The sequence below is a fragment of the Argiope bruennichi genome, chromosome 1 (genome assembly GCF_947563725.1).
Source record: "Argiope bruennichi chromosome 1, qqArgBrue1.1, whole genome shotgun sequence".
Taxonomy (NCBI): Eukaryota; Metazoa; Arthropoda; class Arachnida; order Araneae; family Araneidae; genus Argiope; species Argiope bruennichi.
The window spans coordinates 21,325,572-21,344,894 of NC_079151.1; the positions used below are offsets into that span (position 1 = coordinate 21,325,572).

Sequence of the window (19,323 nt, forward strand, 5' to 3'; positions counted from 1 at the left end):
ATAAAAATATCAAATTGGTGTTTCAGTATAACTATCATATAAATAAATAAATGTATATGTAGTTGTAAGTTTAGGTTAAAGATTGTTTACTTTCGCATGTCCCAAAGCAATTCTAAATGTTAAAGAAAAATGTAATTACTAAAACAAAGAATCAAATTCAACTAAGCAAATTAAATGCAACTAAGCCAATTAGATTAATATGTTTTGGACATGGAGGTAAAAGTGTTTTGGAGTAAAAAAAGGTCATGGAGTAAAAAAGGTAATGTTACTATGCAAGGAGGGTGGGCATAGTAACATGAAAGGTTATAAATGAAAAAAAAGGTTATTCATGGTTATAAAAGGTAAAAGGTTATGCATGCAAAAAAAGTTATTCATGGTTACAAAAGGTAAAAGGTTATGCATGGTTATAAATGAAAAAAAGGTTATTCATGGTTATAAAATAAAAAAAAGGTAATGTTACTATGCGTGGAGGGAGGGTGGGCATAGTAACATAAAAATAAAATTTTATTTATATTGTTAATCAGGTTATTCATGGTTATAAATGAAAAAAAGGTTATTCATGGTTATAAAATAAAAAAAGGTAATGTTACTATGCGTGGAGGGAGGGTGGGCATAGTAACATAAAAATAAAATTTTATTTATATTGTTAATCAAATTTATATAGATTGAAATGGTTATTTTGTAATGTATGTGATATTTACTTTGCTTTTTGCGAATCTTTGTGTTTTTTGGGGGAGTTAAATATTTTTATGTCTTTTGGGGGTGAAACATCTTTATGCTTTTTGGGGGTGAAACATCTTTATGCTTTTTGGGGGTGAAATATTTTTATGCTTTTTTGGGGGTGAAATATTTTTATGTTTTTTGGGGGTCTTTATATCTTTTGGGGGTGAAACATTTGTATGTCTTTTGGGGGTCTTTGAGTATTTTTGGGGGTGAAACATCTTTATGTCTTTTGGGGGGAAATGCGTTTATGTCTTTTGGGGGTGAAACATCTTTATGCCTTTTGGGTGTGAAATATTTTTATATCTTTTGGGGGTGAAATATTTTTATGTCTTTTGGGGGTGAAATATTTTTATGTCTTTTGGGGGTCTTTAAGTATTTTTGGGGGGAAATGCGTTTTATGTCTTTTGGGGGTGAAATATTTTTATGTCTTTTGGGGGTCTTTAAGTATTTTTGGGGGGAAATGCGTTTTATGTCTTTTGGGGGTGAAACATCTTTATGTCTTTTGGGGGTGAAACATTTTTATATATTTAGGGGGGAAATTCGTTTTATATCTTTTGGGGGTGAAACATTTGCATGTCTTTTGGGGGGTGAAACATTTGTTATATCTTTTGGGGTGAAACATTTTTATATCTTTTAGGGGGTCTTTGATATGTTTTGGGGAAATGCGTTGGTGGATCTTTGAGTATTTAAATTGGAGAATGAAAAGGTTTCTTTACATAGCAAAAGATTTGGAAGTAGTATCCAAATCTTTTGAAATGTGAAAAAACCGTTTAAATATTTAAATGACCTTGACCTAGTTTTTTTTTTAAAAATATAAAAAGAATGTATTTAAATTGGGGAAATGAAAAGGTTTTTTTGCATAGCAAAAGATTTGGAAATAGTATCCAAATCTTTTGAAATGTAAAAAAATCGTTTAAATATTTAAATGACCTTGACCTAGTTTTTTTTATAAAAATATAGAAAGATAACATCATATTAAAAAATTTGGAAATCTAGTTTTTTTTAAAATATAGAAAACAATGACAAAAATTATTCTCCAAGCATGAAAATATTTTCGACCTAAAAATAAATGAGGATTATTCCAATTTCTGATAAAGTCTCTCTTCAAGGTTGGCATACTCTTCAATCCAAAAAAATGGGAGAGAGCCGATACGACTCAAATCGTATCGACTCTCTCCCATTTTTTTGGAATAAATAACGACACATGGGTTTACACATCAAACAAATTTATTAAATCTAATATTTAAGTACAAATACCAGCACGGGTGGAGAAGTAGATGCCGGCACAGGTGGGGGAATGTACTCTCCCGGGTCTTTCATCCAGTCGTCGCAGGCTTTACTCCAGTCGTCGCAGGCTAATTTTCTTTCCTCTTTTCTTCTCGATTCCAAAAATTCAGCGTATCCCACTGCAATTACTCTGCTGCACCGCCCGAGGATCAAATGTGCAAAGTGGTGGTTCTCACCAGTGGTGGACTTTAGCTCTCTCACCTTAGGGCAGTCTCCGGCAATCTGTGTTTTTATTTCTATGACTCTTGGGAGGCCAATACACTTAAAATATTTCTTGGCCTCCTCTCCCTTGACAGCCACCAGTTCCTGGCCCACAAATTGCCGGACCCGTCGATGCGCCTCCTCCATTGTCATCTCTCCCTGGAAATCAACCGGCAGCGTGGAGCTATTTGCACTCGCTACTCGGTTGACTCTCCTGTCTTGCCTCGTCATGTAGTTACTGTGATGAATGGTCAGGAGCAGGGTCTGGCGCTGGCTTTCCATCTGTCCGTCTTCAAGAACTTCAGCAATTCCAATCTCCACCGGGAGATGTATTAAACCGTTGAAATTGAACATATGCACATGGGCGACGTATCGCACAGCTTGTAAGTATTCAAGAGCCATCAGTAACAGTAGGGTACACGAGGCAAAGTGAGCTCTCGCTTCGACTGGAGCGATATTTATACTGTTCAGTCACGTGACAGAACCAGTTAAAACAACAAAAATGAATCTCTTGAGAAGAGACCTATAGCGATTTCGTTTGTTTCATATAACCATTATTGGATGCGAGGAGAAAATGATTCTCTATACCGATTTCGTTTGTTTCATATAACCATTATTGGATGCGAGGAATAAATATTCTCTTGAGAGGACCAAGAATGGAAATATTTCAATTAATTACCTATAGATATTTCGTTTGTTTCATATAACCATTATTGGATACGACATTAAAACATGAATAGGAAAAAATATTTTCTTGAAACTATTTTAGAGAACACAGAACAAAGTAAAAAAAAAAAAAAAAAAAAAAAAAAAAAAAAAAAAAAAAAACACGTTTTTTTTTTTTTTTTTTTTTTTTTTTTTTTTTTTTTTTTTACTTTGTTCTGTGTTCTCTGAAATAGTTTCAAGAAAATATTTTCTGTCGGCTTTAAATTGGTAGTGTGTTCTAACTGCTCTATTCTCAACCATGTCTGACGAACTCATTCTGACTGTTACCCTTTCCGATGGAGAATTGGACGATGTTACCCCTGATGTTGTGCCGTCTTCCACTGAGGTCATGTCATCTCCTAATGCTGTGCCGCTGTCCACCAAGGTCCCTCCCATGCGAAAAAGACCATTTTTCCAGTGCCGACGTCGGCGAGGAATGACTCGTATTTCTCCTTGGAGATCTATTCAACAATACCATCACCGACATGCTATGGGAGTATTATGCTTCCGGAACCAATCGTATTGTCTGACGAATGGTATCACTTCCTACGTCGTAGAAAATGATCCAGATTTTGAGAGGAAGCTATTGCAACATGTGGCCGATATGAAGATAACAACCTTATACGTGACGGATACGGCGACCCAAGTTCGTTGGAGACTGGTAAACAAAACCAATGACATATCGGTCATTGTATTGAATAATGATGCTGGAGATTGCCCCACCTGTAAAAGGAATTGTGTGAGATGGGTGGCTGTTTGTGGACTGAATTTCATTAGAAAAATTCCAATTGAATGCATTCCACATCATTGATCCATGATATTCATGACTCTTTGTCTCTGTTAAACATGCCATGTTAAACAGTTAAAGTATGTACCTTCAGCGGGGCAAGAAAATTTTTGTTTAACGTTAGTGTGTAAAGAAGAAGAAGAAGAAGAAAGTAAAAAAAAAAAAAAAAAAAAAAAAAAAAAAAAAAAAAAATTTTTTTTTTTTTTTTTTTTTTTTTTTTTTTTTTTTTTTTTTTAGTTGTTGTGTGTTGTCTTTTCATGTATATATATTTCTGAAGACACTTTCATCACAGCACTACTTGTTTCAAGAGTTTAACATTGAAATCAACCATGCTGTTGGATCTACCTATGCTCGTCGTTCCACCTCCTCTCTCTCCTATTCCGGAGCCATCTGCTAAGACCAACCAAGTGCTGAAGCCGGCTCATACTCAAGAGTATAAGCATCAAATGACTATGATGGTTCTATGCATTGATGAAAAGGGATACACTTTGACAGATGGACATGTCTCCCATTCGTCCGATAAGCTGCACCCTAAGCGCTTGAGAAAGACATTGGCACAGACCCATGGTACGCATCTCTTCTTTGCAGACTTGAAAACAAAACGGTACTACAAAAAATTCTTTGGCAGTTTAAAATTAAAGCATCAAACTTTTATTTTAAACAGCCGAAAGAAAATTGAAAAGTGCCTGTATTGCAAAAAGAAATGTCATCGTTGGCTGGCGGTAGTACGAGGTATTGAGAATTTTTATAGAATAAAAATGGATCCCATTCCTCACTGAACCAGCCTTGGAGCTTTGTGCAGATATTATTCAAAAGGGATCACACTGAGCATGCGCCAACTCACAGTATATATAAAAGCTCGTGCGACTGTCTCACTTCATTTCTAGCAAAATGTCTCTCTCTTTATACACACAATTGCTGCGAGCAGTGCTGGAACAGTTGCCGGAGCCAGCAGAGGTTCATGTGGGTGAGGCCTACAGGGAAGAGATGGTGAAGCTTGCAAAAGAGATGGTACCAACTATTGATCTGAAGTTGGTACCTATCATCAGCGAGGAGTTGAAATCGTTTGCACGGAAAAAGGATGGACTGCAATGGTTTTTGTGGAAGACAGAAGGGATCCCCCGTCTGATGGAATTTGCCATGACACTCTATTGCAATTACGATAAGCATATGAGTGAAATGGACAAATGGACCAGATTGGGGGAACTAACCATAGAGTCCATCTACTCTTCCCCAGGGCCAGAAAGTTGTTTCGGAGATTGTCCGATATGCACGGAGCCTCTGCATAGAAAAATAACAACTTCATGCGGGCACAACTTTCATGGAGAATGTTTAGAAATGTGGATGAGAGAGAACTTGTCTTGTCCAATGTGTAGAAAGAACCTCTGCGGGTATGCTTGGCATCGTTCATGAATGTCCTCTGAATGCCTCCAAAAAAATGGGAGAGAGTCGATACGATGCGAGTCGTATCGGCTCTCTCCCATTTTTTTGGGTTCAAGAGTGTGCCAACCTTGAAGAGAGACTTTATCAAAAATTGTAATTCTAAAGTTAATTTTAGCAATAGACCAGCTTTGGGAAAATTTGAATAGACTAGCTTTGTGAGGGGGTAATGTTAATTTTAGAATATTGAATAAACCAACTTTGGATAATGTAAAAGTATAAGAAATAAACTGTAATCTAATGTAAAAGTAATTATATGTATATCTGTAAACTAATGTTAATAATGTAAAAGTAATTATAACAAATCTAAACACCATTTTTTTTTTTTTTTTTTTTTTTTTTTTTTTTTTTTTTCAACTTTTGAGTGAATATAACTTCACCCTAATATTGCAGTCTTTCAAAACTATATCATTATGTGGTTTCAAATCGCTTTAACTCCCTATCTTCCTCCGGTGGCCGTACTCATTAGCGAAAGTGGGCAGATGATGTTTCGACTTTTGGACATTGCACAGCTGTTGAAGAAGAAAAAACCATGCAGTTACAAAAATCAATTTAAATTCCTAGCAGTTCAAGCACATGAAATATTGCCTTTGAAAGGTTTCACCATCCCTCCTCAGACCCTCAACACCCATGTCGTCAACTTTCAAGTGGCTCAAAATTTGATCGCTGCAGAAAACCCGGAAATGGCTCAATTATTTGTAAAATGTCTATTTGATGGCTTTGCTTATAAATATGGCATGAGGAAATTTGTGACGACTGTTGGAAAATCACCCCTGCTTATATGTGTGGAAGAACCAGGTGAAAATGCCATCATTGTCACTGACTGGATTAAACATTTTATAACAGATTTGCAATTGTACCGATTAGAGGTACAAAAGAGTCTCTTACCACAAAAAAGATTGTCAACAGAAACTCGACAAGATTCAAAGAGGAACTCTGATGCTGGACCCTCTACTACCACCCCCGAGTCCGATGCTGGACCCTCTACCATCTCTGAATCTGATGCTGGACCCTCTACCGTCTCTGAATCTGATGTTGGACCCTCTACTACCATCCCCGAGTCCGATGTTGAACCCTCTACTACCCCCGAGTCCGATGTTGGACCCTCTACCATCCCCGAGTCTGATGCTGCACCCACTACTACCCACGAGTCTGATGTTGGATCCTCTACCACCCACGAGTCTCCTCCAATGATACAATTTTGCAAATTTCGAACATTTCCTGAACCTGGAGATTTAATCGTGAAATGCCATAATCCTCCAAAACGTGTTTGGTTTGTCCTTGGCGACTGTGATACCATGTACTGGGTAGGAAACCGGTTATAACTGGTTATAACTTCCGGGTAGGTTGAGTATAAAAAGGGATGCACGCCAAGCAGTCGGTACCAGTCATCAGCTTAGCAGTCAGCATGGACGTGTTTCCCGCAACAAAATCGTCAGCCTTGGTGTCCGTAGCCCATCCTGGAAAATGGGAACCCTTCGAGAGCCTCATGGTGCAAGATAGAGTGGAGGCGTTCATATCATATATGGATCTGAGCACTCTGAGGATATTTCAACATCCGATACCTGACTGGACGAAGAAAGGACTGTACGTCGACAATTTCAAGCGGGCCGTGCTAGAGTCCAAAAAAGTGAACTTTTTTGAGCCCCGGAAAGTGAGCTGGAAAAAAACAACAATGAAGCTAAAGAGGAACCCCATCAATGCAAAAAAGACTTCAGATCAACGCCTGGGGTTCAAAATGGACAATATAATGCTGGTAAAACAACATTTCTCGTTTGGATTAAGAAATGTGGCACAGGCGGAAGGCCACGTATACCAGACGTCCGATGCGCCCATCATGATTTACCACTTGCCTGCCAAGAGCCTTCAGTGCAAGGCAAAACCCTGCATAACACGGAGAAGTTTCTGTGAAATTGACCAGTTTCTGTACGACAGGTATGTACTCAAACCAAACTCTACATACGTCGTGCCTCCTGGAACAATGTACCTCATCCTAACGGTACAAAAAACTTTGTTTGCTGTCGACATTATGGAGTGGGATCTGGTGAAACATTACCAGAGCTTTAAAACACACAAGGAGTTTACACTCCAAGTGTATAATCTACCACCTCCAACACCTGCCCACGAGTGTGAACCGCCAAATAAGAAACTCAAAACCACCTTTGTGGAGCCTGCACCTGTGCATCAAACCTTTGTGGAGCCTGCACCTGTGCATCAAACCTTTGTGGAGCCTGCACCTGTGCCCGAGACCTTTGTGGAGCCTGCACCTGTGCATCAAACCTTTGTGGAGCCTGCACCTGTGCCCGAAATGGACTTTAGTTTAGAAAGAGAGGAGATAAACAATTTCTTGGAGATATTTGGGAGGGACTTGTTCAACGACTCTCCAGCAGCAGTATTGCCTCCTTCTCACGACTCTCCAGCAGCAGTATTGTCTCCTTCTCACGACTCTCCAGCAGCAGTATTGTCTCCTTCTCACGACTCTCCAGCAGCAGTATTGTCTCCTTCTCACGACTCTCCAGCAGCAGTATTAAATCCTCAGGATAATTTTTGGAATTTTAATATAAGTAATCAATGCATATTACCTCCTCCTACAATATTACTTCCTCCGGATAATGAGGAGGAAGGCCAACTTTTAAATTTGACTATAAAAAAGAAAGATGTGTATTGTGTGCCAATAAGAACTAGCATTTTTAACGAAGAAAACAATTGTCCATTAAATTTGAAAAGACTTTGTCCCCTATAAAAAAAAACTTGTATATTTGTTTAAATGTAAATAAAATTTATTTATTTATTTATTTGAATGGCTTTGTTTTTTTTCCAAAAAAAATAACCCTAGGAACTCTTCTTCGGAAGGGTTCCTAGGGTTATTTTTTTTGGGTTCTCTAAATGACCAATCTTGGACAAGGGCAATTTGAAACATTTCATTTTAAATTATTTAAATGGTTAGTTTCTAATATATATAATTGCTCTATTTGTTTTAATGTAAATAAAATTTATTTATTTCTTTGAATGGCTTCCAAAAAATAACCCTAGGATATAATACCATTCTTTTAAAAAGTCATCATTATTGGACAATTTGAAACATTTCATTTAAAAAATGTAACTCATGTTTAAGAATATAATACTAAATAACTCTAGGAATTCTTATCATTATTGGATAAGGGCAATTTGAAACATTTCATTTAATGTTTAAGAATATAATACCAAATAACCCTAGGAACTCTTATCATTATTGGACAAGGACATTTCATTTAAAAAATGTAACTCGTGTTTAAGAATATTATACAATTCTTTTAAAAAGTCATCATTATTGGACAAGGACATTTCATTTAAAAAATGTAACTCGTGTTTAAGAATATTATACAATTCTTTTAAAAAGTCATCATTATTGGACAAAGACATTTCATTTAAAAAATGTAATTCATGTTTAAGAATATAATACCATTCTTTTAAAAAGTCATCATTATTTATTATAACTCATCTTTATTAAAAATAATGGCTTAAATCAACTCAAAATATTAAAAATAATGGCTTAATGTATTACAACTCATCTTTATTAAATAAATTATTTATTGTAACCCACACCATTCTTTCAAGTCATTTAAATTATTTATCAAACCACATCTTTATTAAATTATTTATTATAACCCAAAAATTGTCGTTTTCCATTTTTGAAAAATTTTTCATACTGTTACGGTGCTCATATATTTTTTCGAGCGACTGTACTCATTAGCAGTGACGACTGTAAAATGAAATAGATGGTTGAGTTTTAGAGTCGTTGCCATTGGTGTCATGTTGAAGGGTATGCTCATCGAGTCATTAGAAAAAAAGACTTGTAAAATGAAAACGATACGTTATTTAATTGAATGGATATAGTAAACCTTTTGTAGATAACATGGTATTCATAAAATAAAAAAAAAAACATGAGACAAATGGAGAAAATGAATTGATTTCATATTAATTGTATGTAAGTATATAATGAATGGTGAAAATGAATTGATTTCATTTAATGAGATTGACATGCATAATGTAGAGAAAAATTCATATTAATTGAATGTAAATATATAATGAATTGACTTCATTTAATGTATATAGTGAGGATTTCATTTAATGAGATTAACATGCATAATGTAGAGAAAAATTCATATTAATTGAATGTAAATATATAACAAAACAGCATTAAAAGACATCGAGAAATTGTAAACATACCTTTATGATCCAATTTGTCGTCGTGAGTGCTTTCAATAAATAGGCACTTAACAAATTTTTTGCAGATTCGTTCGAGTTACTCTGCTCAGTAACTCCTTCTCCTCCAAGAGCAAACACTCAAATGACATGACTCTTTTAACTACACTCGTGCTAGTTGTCTATGAACGTTTATTTCCTAACGCTTCAAAATCCAATCACTACACAATTATTTTCCCAGAAAATTCATATTAACTGAATGTCAATATATAAAACAAGACAAACAATTAATATCATTATCTAGGAATCCTTCTTGTGCTTTTTCTTCATTTCAATCTTGAATCTGTATTCCAAATTGGGAAGCTAAAAAAATGTAAAGGTGACATTAACTTCATTTTAAATTTAAATCTAAAAATTACAAGAAATGTTTAAATTTTAGCAAAGGTCGACCCAGTTTTAAGTTAATACAGGTTTGAAATTTTCACAAGACCCAGTTTTAGGTCATGGACACGACACAGATTACAAAATATTGAATCTATAAATATACTTACAAGAAATGTTTAAATTTAAGCAAAGGTCGACCCAGTTTTAAGTTAATACAGGTTTGAAATACTAAATGTAACAAGATATGTTTAAATTTAAGCCAAGGTTATGCCCTCGACCCAGTTTTAAATTTAAAAATATATTTACAAGAAATGTTTAAATTTAAGCCAAGGTTATTCACTCGACACAGTTTTAAGTTTGAAATACTAAATTTAAGCCAAGGTTATGCCCTCGACCCAGTTTTAAATTTAAAAATATATTTGCAAGAAATACAGGTTTGAAATACTAAATATATTGACAAGAAAGACAGGTGTTTAAATTTATGCCAAGGTTATGCCCTTGACCCAGTTTTAAATTTAAAAATATATTTGCAAGAAATACAGGTTTGAAATACTAAATATATTTACACGAAAGACAGGTGTTTAAATTTATGCCAAGGTTATGCCCTTGGCCCAGTTTTAAATTTAAAAATATATTTGCAAGAAATACAGGTTTGAAATACTAAATATATTTACACGAAAGACAGGTGTTTAAATTTATGCCAAGGTTATGCCCTTGGCCCAGTTTTAAATTTAAAAATATATTTGCAAGAAATACAGGTTTGAAATACTAAATATATTTACACGAAAGACAGGTGTTTAAATTTATGCCAAGGTTATGCCCTCGACACAGTTTTAAATTTAAAAATATATTTGCAAGAAATACAGGTTTGAAATACTAAATGTTTACAAGAAAGACAGGTGTTTAAATTTATGCCAAGGTTATGCCCTTGGCCCAGTTTTAAATTTAAAAATATATTTGCAAGAAATGTTTAAAATCTTATTAAAGGTTATTCACTCGACCCAGTTTTAAGTTAATACAGGTTTGAAAATTTCACTCGACACAGTTTTAAATTTAAAAATATATTTGCAAGAAATACAGGTTTGAAATACTAAATGTTTACAAGAAAGACAGGTGTTTAAATTTATGCCAAGGTTATGCCCTTGGCCCAGTTTTAAATTTAAAAATATATTTGCAAGAAATGTTTAAAATCTTATTAAAGGTTATTCACTCGACCCAGTTTTAAGTTAATACAGGTTTGAAAATTTCACTCGACACAGTTTTAAATTTAAAAATATATTTGCAAGAAATACAGGTTTGAAATACTAAATGTTTACAAGAAAGACAGGTGTTTAAATTTATGCCAAGGTTATGCCCTTGGCCCAGTTTTAAATTTAAAAATATATTTGCAAGAAATGTTTAAAATCTTATTAAAGGTTATTCACTCGACCCAGTTTTAAGTTAATACAGGTTTGAAAATTTCACTCGACACAGTTTTAAATTTAAAAATATATTTGCAAGAAATACAGGTTTGAAATACTAAATGTTTACAAGAAAGACAGGTGTTTAAATTTATGCCAAGGTTATGCCCTTGGCCCAGTTTTAAATTTAAAAATATATTTGCAAGAAATGTTTAAAATCTTATTAAAGGTTATTCACTCGACCCAGTTTTAAGTTAATACAGGTTTGAAAATTTCACTCGACACAGTTTTAAATTTAAAAATATATTTGCAAGAAATACAGGTTTGAAATACTAAATGTTTACAAGAAAGACAGGTGTTTAAATTTATGCCAAGGTTATGCCCTTGGCCCAGTTTTAAATTTAAAAATATATTTGCAAGAAATGTTTAAAATCTTATTAAAGGTTATTCACTCGACCCAGTTTTAAGTTAATACAGGTTTGAAAATTTCACTCGACACAGTTTTAAATTTAAAAATATATTTACAAGAAATACAGGTTTGAAATACTAAATGTGACATGATATGTTTAAATTTAAGCCAAGGTTATTCCCTTGACCCAGTTTTAAATTTAAAAATATATTTGCAAGAAATGTTTAAAATCTTATTAAAGGTTATTCACTCGACCCAGTTTTAAGTTAATACAGGTTTGAAAATTTCACTCGACACAGTTTTAAATTTAAAAATATATTTACAAGAAATACAGGTTTGAAATACTAAATGTAACATGATATGTTTAAATTTAAGCCAAGGTTATTCCCTTGACCCAGTTTTAAATTTAAAAATATATTTACAAGAAATACAGGTTTGAAATATTAAAGGTTATTCACTCGACCCAGTTTTAAGTTAATACAGGTTTGAAAATTTCACTCGACACAGTTTTAGGTCATGGACACGACACAGATTACAAAATATTAAATTTAAAAATATATTTACAAGAAATGTTTAAATTTAAGCCAAGGTTATTCGTTTGACCCAGTTTTAAGTCATTCATATGATACAGGTTTGAAAAACTAAATGTAACAAGATATGTTTAAATTTTAGCAAAGGTTATTCACTCGACCCAGTTTTAAATCTAAAAATATACTTACAAGAAATCTTGAAAATCTTATTAAAGTTCATTCACTCGACACAAAATGCATTTCTTCATGTAGCAAAGGCCATTCAATCGACACACTTAAATTTAAAATATATTAGATTATATTGACAAGAAATATTCAAATCTTATTAAAGGTTAATCACTCGACACAAAATACAAAATGCATTTCTTCATGTAGCAAAGGCCAATCAATCGACACACTTAAATTTAAAATATATTAGATTATATTGACAAGAAATATTCAAAATCTTATTAAAGGTTATTCACTCGACACAAAATGCATTTCTTCATGTAGCAAAGGCCATTCAATCGACACACTTAAATTTAAAATAGATAAGATTATATTGACAAGAAATATTCAAATCTTATTAAAGTTCATTCACTCGACACAGATTTTAAATTTAAAAAATTTCAAACCAAAGGTTATTCACTCGATACAGTTTTAAAATAGATTATATTTACTAGAAATATTCAAATCTTATTAAAGTTCATTCACTCGACACAGATTACAAAATGCATTTCTTCATGTAGCAAAGGCAATTCAATCGACACACTTAAATTTAAAATATATTAGATTATATTGACAAGAAATATTCAAATCTTATTAAATTTCATTCACTCGACACAAAATGCATTTCTTCATGTAGCAAAGGCAATTCAATCGACACACTTAAATTTAAAATAGATAAGATTATATTGACAAGAAATATTCAAATCTTATTAAAGTTCATTCACTCGACACAGATTTTAAATCTAAAAAATTTCAAACCAAAGGTTATTCACTCGATAAAGTTTTAAAATAGATTATATTTACTAGAAATATTCAAATCTTATTAAAGTTCATTCACTCGACACATATTTAAAATAGATTACTTAAATCTAAAAATATATATTTGAAATTTTCAAACTTTAGTAAAGATTATTCACTCTTCATTAAACTTTCGCCAATTTGGCGACTTTATGAAGTGTTAAAAATTAGCTGGATGCGGTCATAATATATAAAAAATAATTCACATTTTAAACTTTAGCAAAAGTTATTTACTTGACACATTTTTATTTAAAATAGTTTTAAATCAAAAAATAAAACTTACTTTATTTGAAAAATATCTGCAATGATATCGCCAACTTGGCTCAACACCATATTATATTCGTTAAAATATAATTGAGCATTCATTTGTCATTTCACAAAACAAAACACAATCGTTTTAATTGTAAATCCACATATGTTGTTTCACAAAACACACCACGTTTTAAATTACAAATACTTCTCAAAAAATTATTATCATGCCACGTTACTAAATTGGAAATCCGTATCATTTCACAAAACACGCCATGTTTACACAGCGTTTTAAATAACAAATACTTCTCAAAAAAATTATTATCATACCACGCCCAAACTTTCGAGAATCACGCCACGTTTTAAATGACTAAATTCTAAATCCGTGCGATTTCACAAAACACACCACGTTTACAAAAAAGTTATTATCGTACCACGCCCAAGCTTTCGAGAATCAATTCGGTATTGCTCAGTATCGCCATCTAGTGTTAAACTTTAAATTACCATTTAGTAAACTAAAACTTGAAATAAATGTTTCTGCATCTGCGTTTATAATTTTATTCTTTCAAAATTTTAATTTTATTATTCTGATAATTTTTAAATTGTCATTTCCCAAAACATACCGCGTTACAAATACTTTACAAAATCGCTCAAGTTTTCGAGAATCGTCATCTAGTGAGTGTAAAAATTTTAAAATACCATTTAGTACAAACTAAAATATGAAAATTATTTATAAGATGGGAATATTTAATAGCGTTTATAATTTTATTCTTTCAAATTTTAATTTTATAACTCTGATAATTTTTAGATTGTCATTTCCAAAAACATACCGCGTTGCAAATACTTTACAAAATCGCCCAAGTTTTCGAGAATCGTCATCTAGCGAGTGTAAAAACTTTAAAATACCATTTAGTACAAACTAAAATATGAAAATTATTTATAAGATGGGAATATTTAATAGGATAACTTTTGAAACTCATGTATTACTAATTTTAGTACTACTACATGATGGCTGAGAAAATATGTAAACACGTCGGTAAACCAGTTACGGTTACATGAAAGGAATCATTTTTAACTGGTAATATTTAAATTATTCTTTTTCCTGGTGATTCTCACCATTATTGAGAAAAGAATAAAGACATGCTGCTTTGTATAACATATTTTGTTTCTTCATGTCTTCTGTGCAAGATTTACTTGAAAAATGTCGAAATAAAACCACTATAGTGTATGGAAATTTAGGACGTTGGCCTCACCTCGTCACTTATTTTCAGCAAGACTATCCGTATCAGGTTTACTTTGAACCTTCCTTCGGCATGCACATTCCTTGGCGTTGGGGAGACACGCTCGTTGTGTTTACAAGTCATCTCGATTTAACGTGGGACGATCGAGTTGAATTGCGTTTGTTTCACGTCGGTCGTCTCGATCGAGATGTGCACGAGGCATATACTCCCAACGATAGCAATGCCTTGGAGGTGAATGCAAAGGAGTGTCAGCGTTTGGAACACGTCTATATTCAACTGCTAAAATTTATCGATTATTGGCCCCAAAGCCCATGGCGATGGACGTGTCCCCGTGCGTGGAAATTGAATTTGTTACAGCATTTGCAAACGACGCGAAGCAATTTACAAACAATTAAATTTCGATCGCGGAATGTGGACGCATCACTCGAGAAACCTTACGTTTTGGACGAAACACTTGCCGTGTGGAATGTTTGAAAGCAAGAAGAATGCGACACGACAGAAAAAAGCATCGTATGACTCCTTATACACTTCCGGAGCGTTCGAACGATGTGTTACCAGATTTGTATAATTTCGAACGAGAAGTCAATTGGGAATGGCCGAAACGGGACGCTCCGAGACCAGTAGCAGTGGTGCATCCGTATCGACCACCACAGCAAACGATAAATACTCCTCCTCCTATTATTACTATAAATGATGATGATGATAATAATAACAACAATAACAACAACAATAATCTGAATAATAATAATAATAATAACAATAACAATAGGCGTCAATTTGTATTGGGAACTTTGGCACCAGTATTGTGAACCAAACACTGATTATATAAAATATAAAAGGGAAAAAGAGTATGATGGACCTCAATTTGTATTAGAATCATTGTTGTTACAAAACCCTAATTATAAAATCGAAATATTAGTATAGTAAATTAGTAACTTAAAAAAACAGTAAAGGAAAAATATTTTTAAAACTCTGTTACAAACACAAACACAAAGCTTAAAAAAAAAAAAAAAAAAAAAAAAAAAAAAAAAAAAAAAAAAACTTTTTTTTTTTTTTTTTTTTTTTTTTTTTTTTTTTTAATGTTTTGTGTTTGTGTTTGTAACAGAGTTTTAAAAATATTTTTTCCTTTACTGTTTTTTAAGTTACTAGTTTGCTATACTGAACACTTTATAATTTTCATGTTACTTCTCTTTCCAAGAGTGGCTCTTCATCTGATCTTGGTTTTCCATGATCTACGACTCTTTTCCATGTTTGTGTTCATTTCTTAGTCGGACTTGGATGGTTCATGTTCCAAGAGTGGCTCTTCATCTGATCTTGGTTATCTACAACTCTTTTCCATGTTTGTGTTCATTTCTTAGTCATCTCCACTTCAAGACCGAGTCCCTTGCAATCCAAGATTGGCAATTTATCTGAACCAAAAAAATGGGAGAGAGCCGATACGAGCCTTTCAAGACTCGTATCGACTCTCTCCCATTTTTTTGGGGAATCTTTTTCAATTCACAGTTCGTATCTGCACAGGGGACAGGTGGTATTTTCCAGCATCCATTTCTCAAGGCACGAAACGTGGAATTTGTGTCCGCAGGTGGTAGTCGTTTCGTGATAGAGAGGCCGAGTGCAGATGGAACAGTCTGCAGGCCTTTTGAAGCAGTTTTCAGAGCAATAGGATGAATAGATAGATTCCAAAACTAACTCACCCATTTTCTGCCACTGCTCGAGTTCTGTCCGAATTCCTTGGAAATACACCGTCATGGCCATATCTATTAAATGATTAATGCCAAATATTTTCCAGACCGCCCATGGAAATCCATCGGGACTTTTGGCCAATTCTTGAAATTCCACACTGTACACTGATGCATCCAGCAGTATAAAACTGGTAAAGCTGGGCATATACCAACCATGATGTTTGGTAATCTCAGCCATGTGGGCGATCAGCTTACGTCGAAAATTTTCTCGTTCCCGTGAAACAGACACAATCTCAGGCGGAGACAGCGACTCCAAGACGGCTCGAACAGTCTGGATATACTCTGAGAAAGACATGGTGAAAAATGATGCAAATAGGCTTTAGACGGGAGCTTTTATAGTCTCAACAAGGAGGAAGTGGCTTCTGATTGGTCAGCTCTACTAGCAAATTGAAAGATAACTCGTTCAAGGATCTCTTTCCAATCTTGCCAAGTCATGCTCTGCTAACAAAATGCATCATGTTTTATAAAGTATTTATTTCCAATCTTGACAAGTCCAACAGCAAACCATTAATATTTGTGATGGGCATAAACATCGGTTCTAGAAACATGAATGTCCAATTCTCTGTCGAATTTTTAACAAGGTCGGGATCAGACACTTGACAAAAGGTCACTTTGCGTCCTACCCCTTTGCCAAAATCCAATCAGCCAATGCAACTAGAATGTCCAAAGTAGGTTTTAGAAAGATAACAAACCAAATTATCAAACTTGTCTACATGTAATTGTTTAATACATATTACAAACATAATGTTTAAACTGTTAAAACACAAACACAAACACACACACACACACATTAAAAAAAAAAAAAAAAAAAAAAAAAAAAAAAAATTTTTTTTTTTTTTTTTTTTTTTTTTTTTTTTTTTTAAGTACTCTTGTGTCTTTAAATGTTTCAACATTATGCTTTCAGTTTATCAATGCTTTCAGAATGGCTTTCAACAATTTCAGTTCCAACTGGGTTTACAACTTCCCATCTCAAGGAAGGTCTTTTATTCCAAGATCATATCCCAATGATGATGTAACTTCTTTTGGACAATATCCCCATTCTTGCAGGACGGATCATGGACAAGGACAAACCAATAATACTTTCTCAAATGGGTTTGGACAACGTCCTTATGGACAAACCAATAATTCTTTCTCCAATGGGTTTGGACAACGACCTTATGGACAAACCAATAATTCTTTTTCCAATGGGTATGGACAACGACAAACCAATAATTCTTTTTCCAATGAGTTTGGACAACGTCCTTATGGACAAACCAATAATTCTTTTTCCAATGGGTATGGACAACGCCCTTACGGACAAACCAATAATTCTTTCTCCAATTTGTATGGACAACGCCCTTATGGACAAACCAATAATTCTTTTTCCAATGGGTTTGGACAACGACAAACCAATAATTCTTTTTCAAATGGGTTTGGACAACGACAAACCAATAATTTTTTTTCTAATGGGTTTGGACAACCTCCTTATGGACAAACCAATAATTCTTTTTCAAATGGGTTTGGACAACGTCCTTATGGACAAGCAAATAATTCTTTTTCTAATGGGTTTGGACAACCTCCTTATGGACAAGGAAATACTTTTTTCCCCAATGGGTTTGGACAAGCCAATAATTCATTTTACGATTGGTATCCTTACTGGCAAGCCAATCCTTCTTTTAACGAATGGTATGGACAAACCAATAACTCTTTTTCCAATGCGTTAGGACAAGCCAATAACGAACCAACTTTTTTTGATGACAATTCCAATTTGATTGTACAACAAGAGTCAAATGCTTTTAGAGATCTAAAAGAAATTGAATACGAATTGACTCGATCGTTTGCTGTCGAACCGACTGTCTTTGACGACGAATCACCTGGGATTGATTTGTATTTTCCTGCAGGAGGAGTGGGGGCCGTCGTTCAGCCAGGAGAACAAATCAAAATTAATACACACGTCATTTTCAAATTACCTAAAGGAACGGTTGGCATCATTATGGACAAGTCATCGGTGGTGACACGTAAACACTTAAAAGTCGAAGCGGGATTGATTGATACTGGCTATCGCGGTGAAATTGTGGTTGTATTGCGCAACATGTCACGAGATGTTGTTGAAATTTCACCCGGTGAAGCCATTGCTCAAATGTTGCTGCAAGAGACGTGCAAAAGTAAGTTGACCAAAGTCATCAAGGTTGATGCCAACACGCATCGGGGAACGCGAGGTTTTGGTGAAAGGCAAAGAGTGGACCGTCGTGACCATTGTAAAATTTTATAATGTGGTTATAATAAAGGATGTGTGAAAAATATACGTGTGCCGATTGTAAAATGGTGGTTGGATTTCATTGTTGTAAAGATTGGCCTTGTAAAGGTATGCACGAAAAATTTGTACGATGTATAAAATGTGGCAACATACTTAGAAACTCTAAATAACAAATAATGATCCAATAGGTTACTAAAATGTGAATAATATACTCAAACAGCAATTGACGATTGTAATGTTAAAATTCAAATTAGAAAGTAAAAGCAATCTATTAAAAAAAAAAAAAAAAAAAAAAAAAAAAAAAAAAAAAACGTTTTTTTTTTTTTTTTTTTTTTTTTTTTTTTTTTTAATCTTACAGTGAGGATTTAAATTTGAGATTCCTATTCCAACTCTTTTTAACGTGATGGATCTCGAACCTTCTTTCATGGTGACCGCGGACTATGCCAACAATGTTTCACCCGCCTTACAATACATTGAAGAAGAGGTGAAAACTTGTCAAAATCCCTATCTCACCTACGATACTATTGCGCTACGAGCTATTGAGAAATTTACCCAGACAATGCATTTGAGTCTCTTTCACGTGGTGGATATCGTACGTCAGGGACCCTACCTTCTCAACAAAGAATTGCATAGTCGTTTATTGCATTTGTGGCAGCATCGAAAACGTCCCGTCTCCTATGATGAACAAAACTGTGTCGAACGGATTTTGGGTCACGATTATAATCGGGCCGTGGATATGATCAAATTGGTTGGCATCTTGAGCAAGATTGCCGATCCCAAAGATGTGTGGTATTTTTTT

The 19,323-nt window shown here is 33.9% G+C and overlaps 2 protein-coding genes across 2 annotated transcripts; one reads left to right on the top strand and one right to left on the bottom strand.

Moving 5' to 3' along the window:
- Positions 1 to 4,594: 4,594 nt before the first annotated feature.
- On the top strand, positions 4,595 to 5,116 carry LOC129962955 (E3 ubiquitin-protein ligase RNF126-B-like). Its single transcript, XM_056076961.1, has one exon. The coding sequence runs from the start codon at positions 4,595 to 4,597 to the stop codon at positions 5,114 to 5,116; it is 522 nt and encodes a 173-aa protein (XP_055932936.1).
- Positions 5,117 to 16,043: 10,927 nt separating this feature from the next.
- LOC129962964 (E3 ubiquitin-protein ligase hrd-like protein 1) lies at positions 16,044 to 16,583 on the bottom strand. The gene has a single exon (XM_056076969.1). It carries the CDS (start codon positions 16,581 to 16,583, stop codon positions 16,044 to 16,046), a length of 540 nt encoding a protein of 179 aa, XP_055932944.1.
- Positions 16,584 to 19,323: the final 2,740 nt, after the last annotated feature.

Coding starts and splice junctions, on each gene's coding strand:
- LOC129962964 (XM_056076969.1), bottom strand. CDS start 16,583: ATGTCTTTCTCAGAGTATATCCAGACTGTTCGAGCCGTCTTGGAGTCG.
- LOC129962955 (XM_056076961.1), top strand. CDS start 4,595: ATGTCTCTCTCTTTATACACACAATTGCTGCGAGCAGTGCTGGAACAG.